General features: G+C 42.6%; 1 protein-coding gene across 4 annotated transcripts in view; it reads right to left on the bottom strand.

Moving 5' to 3' along the window:
* The window catches only part of ENTPD5 (ectonucleoside triphosphate diphosphohydrolase 5 (inactive)), a 38,450-nt gene that overhangs the window by 15,399 nt on the left and 1,801 nt on the right, over positions 1-21,250 (bottom strand). Inside the window, exons 1-2 of one of the 4 annotated variants that reach the window (XM_072428273.1) lie at positions 15,720-15,878; positions 13,355-13,580 (exon numbers count right to left, since the gene is read on the bottom strand). In XM_072428273.1, the coding sequence (XP_072284374.1) occupies positions 13,355-13,559 (205 nt within the window). In that variant the 5' untranslated portion in view covers positions 13,560-13,580; positions 15,720-15,878. Of the gene's footprint in view, positions 1-13,354; positions 13,581-15,719; positions 15,879-18,741; positions 18,840-21,250 lie in introns of those variants that run through there. The other 3 variants (XM_072428274.1, XM_072428275.1, XM_072428276.1) reach the window with 3 other exon arrangements.

Raw genomic sequence — 21,250 nt, 5'->3', positions numbered from 1 at the left:
GGACGCAAAGATTCGGGCGACAATCTTGGCAGCCTGATTGGAAGATACTTAGGCGACTTATTGTCGGCTGACCAAACAGGCTTTATACCCAGACGGCAAGCGGGAGACAACACACGGAGGATATTGCATTTATTCCAACAAGCTAAACAAAATAAGACATCAGCTTTTTTGCTGAGCTGGGATATAAGCAAAACGTTTGACTAAGTATACTGGCCATATCTTATATCACTATTAAACAAATAGGGCTTTGGAGAGAACTTTTGTAAATGGGTATCCTCACTGTATGATTCCCCTAAGGCATTTATACAATATATGGGCTATCGTTTAGAACGTTTCTCTATAGGCAGGGGCACCAGGCAGGGTTGCCCACTGTCGCCACTGCTTTTTGCATGCAGTAGAACCCCTGGCTATAGCTATTCAAAATAATGTTTACATTCAGGGTGTAGAGATAAACAGGGAACAACACAAACTCTGCCTTTTTGCAGATGATATTCTCCTTAGTCTGACGAACCCCATGGTAACTTTGCCCAATTTGATGAAGGTAATGGAAGGTTTTTAGGCCTTCTCAGGGCTCCAGGTAAATAGCTCAAAATGTAATCAATGGAAGTGGTAAAATTGCCTAAAGAATCCTTTCCCTGTCAATGGGAGTCAAAAAGACTTAGCATTAAAATCCCTGATTTGGTGAAACACCTGATAAGTTTATTGGAAACATGGAAACGCTATCAAATCTCATGGTTGGGCCGTATAGCTCCATAAAGATGTCCTGGTTACCAAAGTTCCTATATCCTATGAGAGTTCTTCTATTAGCTATGCTAACCATGTATTAAAAATGCTATAAAGGGGGGCGTGGCCTGACCGGCGAGCGTGATGGCTGTATAGCTCGGGAGCTCCGAGGACGCCGGCCACAATCTACTACAAATCGGGCATTCTCTCACCCATCCATGGGCAAGTAAAAGAAGGCTAGAGTGGGGAGGTTCCCCTCTACCCCAGCACCGCTTCAGAACTCTGCACAGCCCTCAATTAGGGCTTATATTCCGGATTCCTTGCCGGCACCCCCCGCCTCGGGCAAGATGGCACCGACTCCCTCCCCGCACATGTGGTGGCGAGGAGAGAGGATTCAGCCGCCTGCGCCAGATGACGGGGACGCACAACCGGCGGCGCATTCCACAGCCGGAGAGGAATCGGAGCTGTCTTCCTCCCGTGGCTCCAGGTCCCCGACACCAGAACCGGTGAGTCCACCCGTGCACACAAGGGGATCTTGCTCCCCTGCGGCCTCCTCAAGGGGGGATGGGGCCACACAACAATCAGTACAAGGGGGGACTGTTTTACCCACCCAAGACGATCCCCCTGCACAATCTCTGAAGGGGCTCAATCAGGACACGCCCACATTATCTCCAGATCCCAGGGATGGCACCCCTGTTGCTGCTGGACATTGGAAGGCTGATAGAGTCACAGGGCACAAGGCCCTCTTTAGTCCTCCGCAGTGGGGGGAAGAGGGATTTGCTCCACAAGGCGCTTGTTCTAATCCCTCATGGCTTCAGTACCTACAATCTCTGCCAACTAAAGATGATTTTCATAAACTAGTGGCGGATGTGCAGGCCACTTGTCGCACTGAAATTGGGGCACTGCGTGCTGACCTGCAATCTCTGGCTGGTCGAGTTGATGACCTGGATGACACTGTCCACCATGCTAACGAGGACATTACCGCGCTCTCCCATAAAGCTGAGGGACACGATCAAAAGATAAGAGAACTTCAGCTTTTACTGGAAGATATGGATAACAAATCCCGTAGGAATAATATTAGAGTGCGAGGTTGACCTGAGGCCACCCATGATAGTGATCTTAAACCAGTTCTACAAGCTTTCTTTGCGCGGGTCCAGGGGCGATTAGCCCCCCGTGAGGTGCAAATTCATAGAGCCTTTCGAACATCCAAGCAACCGGGGACTGCCACCAGACCTAGAGATGTTATCTGCCAATTGATAGATGTGGACCTGAAAGATGAAATCATGGCTACCTCCAGAAACATGCGTAATCTCGAATTTGATGGGGCCCCTCTCCAGCTGTTTCAGGACTTGTCCTGGCATACACTGCAACAACGCCGCCTTCTTCAACCATTACTGACTGTCCTAAGAGATGGCCGTATCCCATATCGGTGGGGTTTCCCTTTCAGTCTCTCGGTGCGCCATGAGGGCAGGACTGTTACATTACGGTCCCCTGAGGACTTAAATTCCTTTTGTAAAGATTTGAGGATAACATGCCCGCATCTGCCGGGATGGGAGAGAGAGGACCCGGGGCGTCCCCGCTCCCCACCATGGCAACCAGTAGTCTCCAAGAGGAAATCCGGTACTAGTCGGCGAGAGTCTACTCCTCCAGCTGGCAGATCTTCTGCCTTACTCCATAGTAATCGCAGTCAACCATACTGTGTGGTGCCTTTATATTGTCAGGAACATGAACTGTTATGTTTACCTGACTCTTTGTTATATTGCACTATAATGTTTTTTCACTATGCCTTGATGATTTCTTATTTCTCTTTTTTTGGGGATCACCTGTTCTCAGATTCTTAACCTTGGTTGACGGTGTAAAAGGTTTTCCCTGCTACACTGAATTTATATTGTTTATGTGCCTTACCTACTGGAATGCCCGAGCTAGCTATAGTCCTGGGGGGGGCTCGGGATGTCCTCCGGCAATTGCCGGGGGGGTCTCGGGCTCACCCCGGTGGCTTGACACTGCTGTTGGCCGGCGTCGGCTGATCTTTTGATGTTAGTCATGGAGATTTTTGGTTTTTATCTGCTTGCCCTTTGGGTCTATGGTCCCTTTGGATGGAGATGTGCATCCGCTTTACAAGGTTGTTTCCTGCTTGCACTAAGGGGTGGGCAGGGACCAGCGGATGCTGATCCCTGTCCTTTCGCTGTTAGGTGATTGTTAATTCACTGGTTTGCTTTCACCATTTGGTTTTCTATATGTATTTTTTTTTGTTATGTGGTTATATGTCCCTTTTTTCTTTCTCCCTCTCTCTTTTTTCCATGTAACCTTATGTATGTTGGTGGGTGGTTTTGCAGATTTTCTCGCCGGATTCTACCAAGACATGCCAGTACAGAGGGGATTCTATCAGCGATGTCCAGGTCTCCTTTTTGTCTAAATGGCTGCTAAGATTTTGTCCTTTAATGTCCGGGGGCTAAATTCTAATAAAAAAATAAAGCTAGCCCTACAGGAATTTAAACGGTTATCCCCTGATATTATATTCCTACAGGAGACCCATTTTGATAATACGGGCTCGTTGGGTTTTTCCTCCAGAATTTATCAGCAGTCTTATTTGGCCAACTCCCCTTGTAAGAAAAAGGCCGGAGTAGCCATCCTCCTGAAGGATTCACTTCATTTTGTACTCACTAAATCTATACTTGATGCTGAAGGGAGATACCTTATTTTGAATGGGAATATACAAGGTGCGACTATCACGCTTTGTAATGTTTATGCCCCTAATAACGGCCAGACTCAATTTCTCAGCAAGGTTTTGTCCCTCCTTGATCACACATATTTGATTGTGGGAGGTGACTTTAATTTGGTCTTCTCACCTGCTCAAGATAGACATACCCTACTCCAGTCCAAACCCCCAGCGCAAGTGATCAGTCAATCCCGGGTGTTTAGACAATTGATCAGACGGTATCACCATCACCATGATAATTGGAGGATTCAACACCCATCTGGGAGGCAGTTCTCCTTCTTTTCCCCACCACATGGTACACACACCCGTATTGACTATTTATTTACTAATCTCCCTCTCCTGAGGAATAGTATTTCCACGGAGGTCAACCCAATCACCTGGTCTGACCATGCTCCCATTACTTTAGAAGTGACCCTCTCTCTTGCTTCAACGAGAATCTGCCATTGGCGGCTGAATGAATATTTGGCTAAAAACCCAGAAACCAAGTCCTCCTTATCCACCACTTTAAAATCTTTTTTCCGGGAGAATGCGGGCTCAGTTGCGCATTCTTCCAAGCTGTGGGAGGCACATAAAGCAGTATTCAGGGGTCATTGTATTGCTCTGGGGTCCAGGTTGAAAAGGGACTCTAACTTGCAACGTTTGATTACGACACGGGCCTTAAGGACTGCTGAGGCGAAATATGCATCACAACCGTCCTTGGGTCTCCTGAGGAAAATAACCACTCTCCGATCTAAACTACGAGCCCTAGAGCTTAGGACAGTTGGTTGGCAGATGCAGCGAACCCGACAGCAATATTATTTTAAGGGTAACAAAGCGGATTCGCTGCTTGCCCGTAAGCTGAGGGATGGACGGTTGCAGTCCTCTCCTGGGGCTATCAAGGATAAAAACGGGTTGGTGTGCTATGATCCCCAACAAATTGCCTCCTGTTTTGAAGCTTTTTACTCACAATTGTATCAAAAGGTCCACAATGCCCAGGCCCTCCTGGGTAGATCCTTGGAGCCTAATATTGAATCATTCCTGGCGCGAGTTGACCTCCCCAGGATTAAACCCGAATACCTAGAGCATCTTAATGCCCCCATCACGGAGGAGGAACTTGAGACAACTATATCTCATCTTCCATCCTCTAAAGCCCCAGGTCCGGACGGCTTGCCCTATTTATATTATAAAACATTTTTGCCGGAACTCTCCTCACATCTCCTCCAGGTCTTTAATGATTTTATGAAAGGCAAACCGGTCCCTCCCTCAATGTTGATGTCCCACATCACAGTGATACCAAAACCGGACAAAGATCACTTAGAGTGCTCAAATTATAGACCGATAGCCCTTTCAAACTCAGACTGAAAAATTTTCACCAAAATATTAGCTACTAGATTGTCTAGGTTTCTCCCGGCTCTTGTACATGGGGATCAAACAGGTTTTATTCCATTCAGACAGGTTGGGGATAATACCAGGAGGGTAATTAATAATATATTATTAATAAGCGGAAATCCCCTTCCTTGATTCTTAGTTTGGACGCCGAAAAGGCCCTTTCTCTACCTTGCACAGAATGGGTTTCACGGGACCCTTTGTGAGGGCAATTAAGTCCCTGTACATGGCTCCATCGGCCTCAGTTAAGCTTCCCCATGCTTCCTCCGCTTTGTTCCCCATTAAAAACGGAACGAGGCAGGGTTGCCCTTTGTCGCCCCTGCTTTTTGTCTTGTGTATGGAGCCTTTGGCGGCCTATATCCGCTCCAATCCCAATATACACGGGATTCCTGTGAGAGGGAAAGAATATAGGCTTTCTTTATATGCGGATGATATCCTTTTGACTTTATCCCAACCGCTTGTTTCTCTTCCCAATTTGTGGAGCGAGCTGAGGATGTATGGTGAAGTGGCAGGATTTAAGATTAATTCATCTAAATCAGAAGCTTTGCCGCTTCATATCCCCACACTGGATTTGCAGTCCTTGCGTGCCCCTTTTGCCTTTATCTGGCAGGAACATTCCCTCCGCTATCTAGGGACATGTATTACCCCCACTTATGCTCAATTATACTCCTGCAACTTCCCCCCATTGTTTCGGGAGGTGACTAATTATTTGAGTAAGTGGCGGATGCACCCGCTGTCGTTGCTAGGGAGAATTGCCTCAGTTAAAATGATGCTCCTCCCCAAATTGCACTTTCTTTTTGAGATGCTACCAGTTAAGGTGCCGCCTCCAGCTCTGAAAAGAGTCCAAACGGAGTTTCCACAGTTTATCTGGGCCTATAAAAGACATAGAGTAGCTCAACATATTGTATGTTCTCCCAGAGAGATTGGAGGATTGGGGGCGCCAGATGTTTATAAGTATTATCAGGCGGCCCATTTAAGGCATATTTTGCAGTGGACCTCCCCATCTTCTCCTAGTATTTGTGTAGAGTTGGAGACGGAATGGGTAGCCCCTGCTCATCCTAATGCTATGTTGTGGAGCTCCTCCTTGCTACTGAGGGACTCGGACTTGACGGGGCCTATGGTCTTCACGAGGAACCTCTGGAGAGCTTGCAAAACCAAATATGATTTAGCATCTACTCCATCGCGGTTAACCTCCATAATCTTTAACCCGCAAATGCCTGATAGCCTTTCGAGTTCGATGGCTGGTCCTTGGAGGGAAAGGGGTTTGTATCAGATTAGACATATCCTACATCCAGTTGAGCGGAGGCTACTTTCCTTTACAGAGTTAATGGATAAATTTGATTTGCCTCGGACCTCTTTCTATGCCTTTCTACAAATACGGCATTACGCTATGTCTTTACAACCCTCAGCTACCTTCCAGGCCCTTTCGGCTTTTGAGAGACTGTGTATGGAGGGCCCTTGTACCAAGGGAGCAATTTCCTCCATTTACCGCCTTCTGCATGTCTCTACACAGGCAGGCTCATCTAAATTTAATTACATGCTCAAATGGGAGGCAATCCTTGGCCAGTCTCTAACATCTGAAGATTGGCTAGACATTTGGGAGGCTGCGCATAAAAGTTCTATTTGCGCCTTGTATAAAGAGAACCTGTATAAAATTGTGATACGGTGGTATCATACGCCAGCGGTGCTTCACCGTCTGTTTTCTACAGTTGATCCTATGTGTTGGAGGTGTGAGGCCCATCGTGGTACGATAGAACACATATTTTGGTTTTGCCCCCTCATTCAACCGTATTGGTCACGAGTTAATGATCTGATATCTACGGTGATCCAACAACATATACCGTTGGACCCTCTCTATCATCTTTTGGGGTCTCGTAAACTGGTGTCCCACATCCTGGTTGCAGCCCGGACACTGATAGCCTCTAGATGGAAATCAACACTGCCCCCCTCCCTGGAGGACTTATACACACGGATCCAAGAGATCCGCCTTATGGAATACCTTACGGCACTTATCAGGGACACCTTGGTCAAATTTGAGACGGTATGGGAGGCATGGGACCATCACTACACTAATTTGTCTTTCTGATGCCTGCGGGCTCGTCCTTTAAATTGAGACAGATATATGATCCTGGTCATATTTTCTTCACCTCTGTTTTTCAAGTTGTATAAAAGACTTTTATTCCTTGTGTAATTGTTGTGGTATGATGTTATGGTTAGATTCTGGGATTTGTTTTTGATGCATTTCAGAAGTGTTACCACCCCCCCTTATTTACGTCCCTCTCTTCTTTTTTCTGTACCCCATTGAACAATTTCAATAAAAATACAATTTCAAAAAAAAAAAAATGCTATAAAGTAAAATGTTAAAATATATTTGCGGGGCAAAACGCCCACGAGTCCCTAGACATACTTTATATCGATCTAGGAATTTGGGCGGCCTATCGTTGCCGCATTTGAGTTCATATTATAAGGCTGCCCAAGTTACTCCCTTTTTACAATATCATGCCCAAAAAAATATTCCTTAATGGGTTTTCATTGAGAAAACAGTGGTGGCACCAATATCAGTAGAAGCATTACTCTGGATTCCAGAGGTACAACGGCGCCAAATTACCAACCCAATATTGAGACATTAAAAATATGGGATTCTACTAAGTATACGGGGCGCCTTATGTCTGGTCATAGCCCAGTAAGCTCTATAATTGGGAACCCGTTGTTTCCTCCTGGTCTAGAGAAACCGAGGTGTTTCTCCTGGCGGGTAGAAAAGGACCTATATAGAATTTGTAATTTTACTAACTTGGCAGGGATTCTTTCTTTTAGTGAGATTAGAGAAAAAATTGGAGCCCTACCTGAGGAACTCTTTAGGTATCTTCAGATCTGACATTTTATACAATCTAGACTGAGATTAGCTGCTGGAACTTATAATATGACCTGGTTTGAGAGACTGTGTGTACTGAATGTAAAGTTAAAAGGAGTTTTATCGGCTCTGTATAATACTTTAATTCAAACAAGTATGGCAATACCATCTTATATATCCAAATGGGAGGCAGACCTGGGCATGTCATTGGAACAGGAACATTGGAATCAGATATGGTCTACGGTGGCCCATAGTAGCATTAACGTTCAGCGGTAGAAACTAAATATAAACTAATGTTAAGATGGTACATGGTTCCATCTAGGCTTGCTAAGTTTCAGCTGACCTGTAGGGGTAAATGCTTTAGGGGATGTAATACAGCAGGAACGCTCTATCACATTTGGTGGGAGTGTCCTAAAATAGGAAAATTTTGGACAACAGTATATCAAATAGCTCATACTTTAATGGGTTGCGCATTTTCTAAAAAAACGGCAGAGGCCCTTCTGTGTTTGAAACTATTGTTCTGTACTAATGTTCAATTTAAATTGTTAATGTATCTGTTCACTTCAGCCAAAATGGTTTTGGCTAAAGCATGTGCAACAAGTTAAAAATAAAATGTCCTGGTTCCTTGTGAATGAAAAGATGAGAGCGATATCGACTGCTTCAGTTCCTAAATTTCAAAAGTTATGGTCACCATGGATTGAGCAATATATGAATAACGGCTGGGATCTGTCAATGTTGACCAAATACTTTCATTATTGATTAGGTAGGTTTTAACCCCCTAAGGGGTGTTCCCGAGTGTGACTCGGGGCCGGAAAAATTGCAAAAAGCGGTAATCCCGAGTCACACTCGGGGTACCTTTGGGGGTCCCCCTTACCTGATACCCGCGGTCCAGCGGCGATCGCAGGATCCCGTAAATATAATTATCATACCTGGGAGTTAATCCTAAGAATTACAAGCCCACAATATAAACAAAAATTTCTATGCAAAAAAAATAGGATCACTTTTTGCATCAAAAAATTACAGAATTAGAACGCTAGGGGGGTTAATATATGTTCCCTTTTCTTATGTGGGACTGTCAGCTGGCCTGCCCCCCGTCCCCCCTCCTCCTTGGTCTTTGTGTTTTAGTGGTTGTCGATGTTATATGTAATTTGTTAAGAATATTTAAGTATATATGTCTTGTTTAACTGAGTGGCAAAAAAAAAAAAATAATAGGAAAATACGCAGTGTTACCAGCATAAGATAAAGTGGAAAAGAAAGGTAAACCCTTATTCTATTCCTAAGACTAAGGGAGTAATCAAGATTGAAACAACATGGAATGAATAATTGTTAAAAGATGAAGTATGGAAGGCTCTTTCCTCTCTTTCCATATATATCACTAAGAGATATTACACTAATTACACCAATTACACCAATTTAAATATGATTTGGATGATTTTTTTTCCTTTTAGGATGGAATCACTAAATAGAAGAAGCGTCTATATAAATATGTTGTAATGGAGGGAAAGGTATTAATCCTTTTTTCTCCTCTTATTACTAAATTAATTACACATTTGTTTTAAGTGAGACAATAGGTAAAGGATTATAGTAGATAATTTTGTCACTAAGGAATATATTAAGGGGGTGGGAGTGGGGAAACAGTCGACAATAAAAAGATGAACCAACTAGGAGTATACTGTGTAATGAGATACTAATTAAACAGTAACCAGAATTCAGAAATATTAAAAGTCAGGATAGACATATATAATTAAAGAAATTTTAAGATTGTGTTGTATAGATGTTATACTGTTTTGTTATATTCTGTTGGAATTTGAACAATTTATGACACATTTTATGTTGGCTTGTTTTTTTGTATGATTAAAATGAAAACTAATAAAGAAACTGAAACAGTATGCAATAGTTTAGAGCCTTGGCAGCTGAACTCGCTTGGAACAATGAGGCGCTCCACGCTACCTTCTGGCAAGGTCTTTCTGACCATGTAAAGGATGAGTTGGCTGGTCGGGAGATTCCCTCGTCTCCAGATGATCTGATCTCCTTGGCCATCCAGATAGACATATGCTTCCAAGAGCGTTTCCAGGAGAAATCTCGCCCACGCAAAGCCTTCGTCCGGCGACTGGCACCATCCTTTCAGCAGCCGACGCAAACTCCAGCCTCCCCTGTTCCCCCCGTCTCTGAAGAACCAATGCAACTAGGCTGATCAAGGCTATCCCAAGAGGAGAGGACCCGGCGCCTCTACTCTGGTCTCTGCCTGTACTGCGGACAGAAGGGAAATGTTATCAAATCTTGCCCACAGAGGCCGGGAAACTTCAGCGCCTAGCATGATCTGAAGGGGGCATGCTAGATCACTCTTCTCTCCCCTCTATAGCCATCCAATTTCACAACAACTCCACACTTGACTTGAGGCCTTCATTGACTCTGGAGCAGCTGGAAATTTCATTTCTGCCTACCTCCTCAAGAAATGTTGCTGGCCTATGGAGCCATTATCACAGCCTATGCGAATCTCTGCGGTGGATGGTACTCTCCTGTTATGTGCACTTATTGGCTTTCAGACTAGACCTATAAAAATGTCCATTGGTGTGCTACATCACGAGACTATAACTTTTCTTGTGCTTCCTCAGGCCACCTCTGCAGTCATTCTGGACCTCACATGGCTTCAACACTCCCCAGTGTTAGATTGGTCCACTCCAGAGGTATTGGCTTGGGGCCCCTTATGCCACTTCCAGTGTTTGACTAAGCTCAAGACTCTCAAGCCTCTCACTCTCCCCATGTTGGAGGTTGCTCCATCCATCCCTACTCAGTAATTTTCCAAAGAGCAGCAGGTCAGGTATACCCCCTCAGTTTTCCAGAGACCATGGCCATGAGTGAATACATGAAGGAAAACCTGCAGCGAGGATTTATTCACAAGTCTACTTCCCCTGCTGGTGCAGGATTCTTCTTCGTCCAGAACAAAGATGGGACTCTCCAGCCCCTGCATTGACTATCGCGGCCTGAACGCCATCACGGTGAAGAGCCAATACCAGCTGCCGCTTATCCCCGAGCTTTTTGACCGTCTCCGTGGTGCCCAGGTCTTCAGCCAAACTGGACCTCCAAGGAGCCTATAACCTAACTCGGATCAAGGAGGGGGACGAATGTAAGACAGCATTTAATACCAGGGATGGGCATTATGAATATCTTGTGATGCCCTTCAGTTTCTTCAATGCCCGGGCTGTCTTCCAACACTTTGTCAACAAGGTATTCTGTGACCTGATTTACATCTGTGTTGTAATCTATCTGGATGAGACCCTGATTTTTTACCGATTAGGCCTCACACAGACAGCATGTCTGCCTGGTCCTACAAAGACTCTGAGACAATGGACTCTATGCAAAGGCTGAGCAGTGCCTGTTTGAAATTCCCAAGGTGCCCTTTCTGGCCTACATTTTATCCAAAGAGGGTCTCTCTATAGATCCTGAAAAGGTTTCGGCTATTACTAACTGGCCACTACCCTGCGGCCTAAAAGCCACTTATTGGTTCCTGGGTTTCACTAACTACTACCGGCAATTCATTAGAAATTACTCCACGCTGGTAGCTCTAATCACTGCCCGGACACGGAAGGATGCTGACCCCAAGAACTGGCCCTCTGAGGCTATTGAGGCCTTTTATGCTCTGACACAAGCTTTCTGTTCTGGCCCTGCTCTGGTTAGGCCAGACCTGTCCAACCCTTTTCTGTTGAGGTTGATGCCTCCTGTGTTGGAGTGGGGGCTCTTCTCTTTCAGACCCCCATGTGCATTCTTTTCTAAGAAGTTTTCCCCAGCAGAAAAGAATCATTCTATCTGAGACAGAGAACTTTTAGCTATCAAACTAGCCTTGGAAGAATGGCGTTACCTTTTAGAGGGTTCCCCTCACAAGATCACTATTTTTACTGATCACAAAAACCTTCAGTATCTGCAGTCTGCTCGCCGTCTTAACTCACAGCAAGCCCATTGGTCATTATTTTTTTCTCTTTTTGATTTTGTGATTACTTTTAAACCTGGTTCCACCCACTCCCAAGCAGATGCGCTTTCTCGCTCTTTTGGATCTACAGGATTCCGAGACTGTTGCAGAGGCAGAGTTTATCATCCCTCCAGCCCGCATTTTGGCCTTAACCTCTATCCAGGAATCTGCTATCCCTCCGGGTAAAACTTTGGAGCAGCCTCAAAATACCACGTTGGGCACATGACTCAAAACTTTCTGGTTATCCGGGTGTTCACAGAACCTTTGTAAGGATGTGACTGACTTTATAAAGGCCTGTGCAGTCTGTGCTCAGAACAAGTCATCTACCTGTGCCCCAGCAGGACCGCTTCTAACCTCTGCCCATTCCCAAGGAGCCTTGGTGTCACCTGTCCATGGATTTCATCACTGATCTTCCTCCTTCTGATGGCTGTACTTTGTTTTGGGTGGTTGTGGATCAGTTTTCTAAAATGGCCCATTCTGTACTTTTTCCAGCTTTACCATCGGCAACAGCACTGGTGCCAGTCTTTATTCAAGAAATTTTTAGACTTCAAGGCATGCCCACTCATATCGTCTCTGATCCTGGTGTACAATTTACTTCACGTTTCTGGAAAGGCTTCTGCAAATCCCTGGACCTTTCTGGGGAATTCTTAGCTTACCACCCGCAAACCAATGGACAGACAGAAAGGGTCAATCAGTTCTTAGGCATGGATCTACTAGAATCTGTTGTGTGTTGTTCAACACCTGAGGTTAAATTTAAATATATTTAGAATCTGCTAAAAAACAGATGATTTTTTTTATCTCCCGATACATAAACCGTTAGAGGTAAAAGATGGTGTACTTTTCATTTTTTACATGACTGTATATAGCAAAAATACTAAATGTACAAACCAGTATTTTATTGTCAGAAAAACACATAGGTAATATAAGACAAATAATTCCATTATTATTAATGCTAGAAGGCATTTTCACCTTTCATTGCAATGATGCTGTTGTGGCTTGGAGAAGATCTGTACACAGAAATTTGTAATAACAGATTGGTTGTTATAATTCCCAAGGATAGGTTATAAAAAATTTGATGATAAATTACCTTGCCATGGTGGGAGGCAACTAAATGTCTTATCTATGACAATAAAATAGTGGAATATAAATTTAGCATTTTTCTACGTCTATAATATATATATAATTTGAGCTATTTGCGTAATCTAGAATTTTACTTCTAGGTATTAAAAACATTTTTAAACAACAAGGGCATCTGCACCTCACATGTAGTAAAAGAGTTATGGTTGTGAACTGCAGAACATCTGTATATTTATGAACCACCAGGATGGATAACATCTAAAAACTTTCTGAGTGTACCTCTATGTACTTCCAGGATGGGTATATCTGCAGTTTATGAACTGCCAGGGTGAGCCACATCTTTAGGTTTATGAACTGTAAATGGGACAAATCTATAATTATATCATCACACATCAATAATAATAAGACCCAATGTTCTCCCGAGTTATTAAAAAATGATTAACAAAATGATTTCCAAGGAAACTGCATGAAATATGGGTATTTTGATGATCCATTTTCAAAACGATAAACCATCTGTATATTGATAACCCATTACTTGTAATATCTGTATCCCCACAAGCTTTTTTACAGTGAGCAGTTTCCTCTACACTCTTCCAGTGTTAAAAACTGTACTCCTACCAATTACCGACTATTAGCAATGCCATATGCTCACCTGAGGCTCTTTGATGAAACATGTAGATGTGAATTCGGGTACCAGTACTGCCAGCATCAAAAACAATGCCATAAATTGTAATATTCTTGGAACTTATTGCTGAAGGCAAAACGGACCTCAAATCAAGGGCAGGATCGTTGTCAGACAAACAGAAGCCAATAAGAAGTGTCAAGCACAAAGTAGAAGCGGGGATCAAGCAGCACATGATTTCAGTAACCCAACACTCCTGAATAGATAAAAAGCATGAAGTGAGCAGGTAATGTGAGAAGAAGCAAACTAAATGAAAAAATGAGGTCTTGCAACCAGAAAAAGGGAACAGAAAATTGACACAATCAGTAAAACTCCCATAGAAAGCATGGAGCCTGTGGGTTTAAGGGAACCCTTCCATGAACAATATAATTATTAATTTAACCTAATTTATACATATAGCAACCATCTTCAGCTAATCCTAACCTGCTTTTACTTTGTCATTAAGTTTACACAATATTATTGATGCAAGTCTAAACCACAGAACAATATTTGCAGATAATCCCAACCCAAAGTAGCAAAATCAATAGAACAAAGAAACAACTAGCATTAGTTATTGTCTTTAAAAAAGGAGTTTGCGCCATCTTCTCCTTACTGTATTACATCCACATCTTTATGATCTGACCTTTTTTCAACTTTTATGCCTCCCCAAATTACTATACTAACAAAAAAATGTTTTCTTACACTACAGCATAACCCATCACATTTACAATACATTACAGCCTCCGAACTGAACTCAACATTCATTACACTACAGCCCCTAACCTCATAGTATACAATATACTACTGTCCCCACCTATCACAGTATACAACACTACAACCCCCATACCTGTGATAGTAAACATAACACTACAGCCCCTAACCTATCACAGTATACAATACACTACAGCCCCTAACCTATCATAGCATACAATACACTACAGTCCCCACCTGTTATAGTAAACATTACACTACAGTTTCTAACCTACCAAAGTATACAATACAATACAGCCAATAACCTATCATAACATACAATACACTACAGCCCCATCTATCACAGTATACAGTACACTACAGTCTCTACCTATCACAGTATACAATACACTACAGCCCCCACTTATCACAGTATAAAACACATCCCCCCCCCCCACCTGTGATAGTAAACATTACACTACAGCCCCTAACCTACAATACACTACAGTCCCTACCTATCACAGTATACAATACACTACAGCCCCCTTACCTGTGATAGTAAACATTACACTACAGTCCCTACCTATCACAGTTATACAATACACTACAGCCCCCTTACCTGTGATAGTAAACATTACACTACAGTCCCTACCTATCACAGTATACAATACACTACAGCCCCCTTACCAGTGATAGTAAACTTTACACTACAGCCCCTAACCTATCACAGTAAACAATACACTACAGCCCCACCTATCACAGTATAAAACACATTACAGCCCCCTTACCTGTGATAGTAAACATTACACTACAGCCCCTAACCTATCACAGTATACAATACACTACAGCCCCTTACCTATCACAGTATACAATACACTACAGCCCCCTTACCAGTGATAGTAAACATTACACTACAGTCCCTAACCTATCACAATATAAAATACACTACAGTCCCTACCTATCACAGTATACAATACACTACAGCCCCCTTACCTGTGATAGTAAACATTACACTACAGTCCCTATATACAATACACTACAGCCCCCTTACCTGTGATAGTAAACATTACACTACAGTCCCTAACCTATCACAATATACAATACACTACAGCCCCCTTCCCTGTGATAGTAAACATTACACTACAATCCCTACCTATCACAGTATACAATACACTACAGTCGCCTTACCTGTGATAGTAAACTTTACACTACAGCCCCTAACCTATCATAGCATACAGTACACTACAGCCCCTAACCTATCAAAGCATACTATACAACACAGTCCCCACCTATCGCAGTATACAATACACTACAGACCCCCTATTTGTGATAGTAAACATTACACTACAGCCCCTAACCTATCACAGTATACAATGCACTACAGCCCACACCTGTTATAGTAAACATTACACTACAGTTCCTAACCAATCAAAGTATACAATACACTACAGCCAATAACCTATCAGAGCATACAATACACTACAGCCCCCCTACTTGTGATAGTAAACATTACACTACAGCCCCTAACCTATCACAATATACAATACACTGCAGCTAACCTATCATAGCATACAATATACTTTATTTCCCACTTGTCATAGCATACAATACACTAAAGCCTTCCACTAGTCACAATGTAAATTACAGCTGAATACGTATATAATACCTCTAGAATTCCTGAACTGTCCTCTGCACTAGGTCCTGTTGGTGTCAGTAGTTATTGATTTTTTTCCGCTAGAATCTGGTCAGTTAGCCCACCTGTTGTCATCTTTTGTTAAATCACACTGCACTTGTTGAGCATTGCAAATAACTAAGGTTTTGTGTGTTGTATGAATTTGCAAATTATGCAATGAGGTCTAAAGTACAACACGAATCACATGATCATTTTTAAAGAAAAAACAGAAATATGATATATGCTGGTAGAATTACACCACGTTCTGGGAATGGATAGCTAGCAATCACTGACACAATGTACATGTACTGAAAGCCGCTGCAGTAAAGGCCTGGAAGAGCAATTAAAAAGGAGAAAACCCAGCATCTGGTGATGTCCATGAGTTCAAGACTACCAGCTATCATTGCCAGCAAAGGGTTTTCAACCAAGTATTAGAAATGAACATTTTATTTTCAGCTTTTTCATTTGTCCAATTACTTTAGGCCCCTGAAATAAAGTGATTGTGTAAAAAAAGGGTTTAGTTCCTCACATTTTTATGCAATCTTTTTGTTCAACCCACTAAATTAAAGTTGAAAATTTATCTGCAGTTTAACTGCATCTGATTTGTTTCATTTAAAATTAATTGTGGTAATGTACAGAACCAAAATTTGAAAAAAGTTGTCTCTGTCCAAATATTTATGGACCTAACTGTACATAAGAGATATTCCCACTGGAAGCCAAGCATATCCCTGTATCTGTTTATACATTCAGTAAATGGGTGATGGAACAAATATGCGAAGACATAAGAGCTGCTTACTGCACGTCTCTGTGTTCATATATCCTACAGTAAAATGTTAGCTGATGCTGCATTAATAAAGCAACAGAAGCCTGAAATATAGACATAATCTTTGCAGGTCATAGAAACCACTGCTCTTTCATAAATTTCTCCAAGTGTCATCCTGACTCCAGACAAGTCCATAGAAACCATTTGATAAAAAAGTCTCAGCTGGAGCACATTTGTGCAGAATATAAATCAAAAATTAATTGGACATGACCTTTTTTTGACTGATCATTCAATTTGATATAAGATAATATCAATTGTAATTTAGAACAATAATCAAACAAATGGTTGTACATAAAATACTTGTAGTGAATCACACAGACTGATATAAAAATTGTATAATTGATTATAAATAACCATGAGGCAAAATAAGAGTGTATGTTTAGCATAATAAAGGTTGCTAGTATGAAATCCAGACAAATTGTCAGTTTTCAGCACAGAGCTGAGCCGGATGATAGCACAGCCTTTGCATGAGCTTTCTAGTAATTTACTGTTCTGAGTAAAAATAAGGATAAGGATCCCCACACATTAAAATGAAGATTAGCTGTCAGCTATGTACAGGGAACACAGTGGGTGTCTGATAGGGTAGTAAGGTTTCAAACTTCCTATAAGTGCATGAAAGTGACCCGTCTCCTGTGATTTCAGTGACTATTCTGTTAAATGTTGCTCATACAGATTGTGGAAAGTGCATGTTTTCTTTAATGACTAAAATCTTTTAAATTCTAAAATGCACTTTCCTAGCAAACAAATACCATTTTAATTTGTGTGCAGTACTTCCTTAAAACAGAATTCATGCACAGCCTATTCTGTTTCATTGTGGATTTTGGTGAAGAACTGCTCTTATGAGAATAGCAAAAGAATAGGAAGGGAGTCATACCGAACAAAATAGATCTCACGTGGTTTTATCACCTGTCCAATCATTTCTTCTTCTGACAGCAGTCATTCAAGAAAGTCATAGCTACCACCCAGACAATAGATTGTCTTCCATTACCCCAGATCTTTTATCTAGTGTGCAAATCAAGCAGAGCCATTGTTCTGCATAAAGCTGATGTACCAATAGTAATCCTTCCTCAGCCAAGACAACCAATCTAGATCATCTCAGGTGAAAATATATATTTTTAGTGTAGCTGTCTCCTGACATTGCTGTGCTGGATCACTATAAGACTGACAAAACTGTCAACTACTGTTCTTTAATGGAGAAGATAAAATGGGGCATCTCCATCTCTTTTTCCCCACACCTGATTCCATAGAACAGACAGATTGCATGCACAGTGCTTGTACTGCAGTGATCTCAAACAATGACACTGATAATCCATCAGTAAAGAGCTATAGAGGAGATAAACCTTTACAATTTCATTGTACAGATTTAATAGAAACTTGATTCAACCCTCAAGTTCAAAGGACATCAGTGGGTAAAAATTTAAAAGGGAGAGATAGTTCTGTGACATTCACAGACTAAAATCAGGTAATAAATTACATATTAACATCAAATACAGAGGCCTATCCAGGGGACAGACAGCAGGCACTGACCTTTGTCTCCTAATAGTGTGACCAGCATATTAAGTGCTATTTACTGTATGTTGTAACATCCAGAATAAAGGGAGTGTAAAACCATTTTCTATATACTTTCTTCAATCTTTCCACACAGGTCAACCAAATTTTGAGGCTCATACAGCATTGCAGTCAGCAAGAGATAGTGAAAACAGCTGCTAGCTACATATCCTTTGGTGCATAAAATGTTTACTTGTAATTTGAAATAAAAAAAGTAAATGTATAAACAGAAAATGTTTAAATTATTTTAAAATAGGCAATATAGACATTTTAATCCAAACTCAAAGGAAAATTTTATTAGTTTTGAACAGAGAAAAGCTAGAACATCTGCCAGGGAACTTATCAAGTCTTCCCGTCTTGGTTACAGGGGATCTAAAGGGAAAAAGTGATGGTCACACTCTGCAATTCAAAAGCAAAACAGAACCAATGCTGCGATTATTTTTATTGTCCATGTCTTGCTATCTCCAGTTCATCCATTCTCCTAATTTCCAGTCCAGTTGTCTCCGCAGTGCAGTCACAGTTAGCAGGAAAAACACAACTCCTACCATACAATCCCCCCAAAAATGTTTTGTCTGGAGGTCATAGGAACAGGGTTAGGAAAAAAAGAATGTAGGACATTATAGTGTTAAGCAGATTGGAACTCACCATTTATTAATAACAAACATCTTGATCCTCTGCATCCAATGCCTAGACATCTTCCACTCAAACTCCACAAAACCATTCCTTGCATCTCTAACCCACACCTGAAACCAAATGTAAACATTCCTTGGTATAAAGACAGAGCTCAATTTAAAATTTGCAGTAGAGCTAGGCATCATTATATTAGCAAGCAGGAGACTATTTATACAGGATACCCATACTGGTTACCTGCCCTCCAAACTGCACTTCAACCATCATCATTGTACCCCCATCCCCTCATACTGGGTAACCTATCATCATCACTATACCCCTATCCTCTCACACTACCATACCCTACAGTACCCTACCATCATCCATGTATCCCAATCCCTTCATACTGGGTACCCTCACATCTTCCATGTATCCCCATAATTTATACAGGGCACCCTACCATCTTCCATGTATCCCCATAATTCATACAGGGTACCTTACCATCATCTATGTATCCCCATCCCTTCATACTGGGTACCCTACTATCATCATCCTACCCCTATCCTCTCACACAAAGCACCCTACCATCATCCATGTATCCCCTTCCCTTCATACTGGGTACCCTACATCATCATCATACCACCATCCTCAGACACCCTGTACCCTACCATCATCATTGTACCCCATCCCTTCATACTGGGTACCCTACCATCATTGTACCCCCATCCCTTAATACTGGGCACCCTCTTATAATCATCATACCCTTATCCCCTCAAACTCTTTACCCTACCATTATCATTGTACCCCTATCACATCATACTGAGTACCTTACCATCATCATTGTACCCCTATCCTCTCACACTGGGTACCTTCCTATCATCCATGTATCCCCATCCCTTCATACTGGGTACCCTACCATCATCAAATGTATTCCCATCCCCTCACACTGGGTACGTTACCATCATCCATGTATCCCCATTCCCTCACACTGGGTACCCTGCCATCATCACTGTACCCCTTATCCCTTCATACGGAGTAGCCTACTATCATCATTGTACCCCTGAACCCTCACACTGGTTATCCTACCATCATCTTTTTTCCCTATTCCCTCGCACTGGGTAACCTACCATCATCATTGTACCTATATGCCCTCATACTGGGTACCCTACCATCATCATTGTACCCCTATGCCCTCGCACTGGGTACCCTACCATCATCATTGTACCCCTATCCCCTCACACTGGGTACCCTACCATAGTTCTCCCCAGAGGTTTTTAGCCGGTTGCTCCGCCCGGCTGATTTGAATACCCCGCCCAGCTCTCCTCGGCAGCTCTCATCCTCGGATGCACAGATCTCAGTGAAGCTGCTCTGTGTCATCAGTTCAGAGGGATGCTGCCGATGAGAGGTGAGCACACAGTTCAGCCTTCATGTGAAGGAGACACAGACAGTCCCGCCCCCATCTCATAGCAGGAGCTCACCCTGTGAAATGTATCCAGTGTGTGTGAAGTCTGCATGTCATTCTGCATCCTCATAGCTCTCTGTGTACAAACCTCCATATCTCCTAATATGTATGTCACAATGACCTATAATTTTCAGGGTGTACAGGGGACCCTCATAGATACTAGTTATTACAATTTCAGGCCCCCAGATTTATAGAATTTCAAGATATGGGGGTCACAAATGTAAAAAGTTATGGAAATTGAACTTTGGGGTTGCTGTTTCAGAGGAAAGTGCAACTAGGAGTCCTAAATTGAAAGTGCAAATTGGGGACCCCGGGGGCCACTAACATAGCAAGGAGCATTGGGGTAGGGCCCCTAAATATATACCTACCTGTCACAAATCTATACCTATGAAACTGTCTGCTTCTCTTCTTTGGACACCAATTTCTCTGAGGTGGGGGTACAAAACTGAAAATATAGGTGCAAGTGGAGGTAGAACACTGAAACAATAAGAGGTTACTGGATACCCATGGCATAAACAACTGGGAGCACTAAATTTGCCGTGTTTTGCCACACCCCCTTTTTTACCACCCGGCTACAGCTTCCTACCACCCGGCTGAAAAAAAATTTCTGGGGAGAACACTGCCTACCATCATCATTGTACCCCTACCCCTCACACTGGGTACTCTACCATCATCATTGTACCCCCATCTCTTCATACTGGGTACCTTACCATCATCATTGTACGCCCATACCCTCACATTGAGTACCCTACCATCATCCATGTATCCCCATCCCTTCATACTGGGTACCCTACTATCATCATTGTACCCTTATCCTCTCACACTTGGTACCCTACTATCATCCATGTATCCTCATCCTCTCACACTGGGTACCATACCATCATCACTGTACCCCCTATCCCTTCATACAGAGTAGCCTACTATCATCATTGTACCCCTGTGCCCTCACACTGGTTAACCTACCATCATCATTGTACCCCTATCCCCTCGCACTGGGTAACCTACCATCATCATTGTCCCCCTATCCCCTCGCACTGGGTACCCTACCATCATCATTGTACCCTTATCCTCTCCCTCTGGGTA

Source organism: Pyxicephalus adspersus, chromosome 12 (assembly GCF_032062135.1).
Source record: "Pyxicephalus adspersus chromosome 12, UCB_Pads_2.0, whole genome shotgun sequence".
Classification (NCBI taxonomy): Eukaryota; Metazoa; Chordata; class Amphibia; order Anura; family Pyxicephalidae; genus Pyxicephalus; species Pyxicephalus adspersus.
The sequence above is the reverse complement of the archived record's forward strand: the minus strand, read 5'-3'. Positions and strand labels throughout refer to the sequence as shown.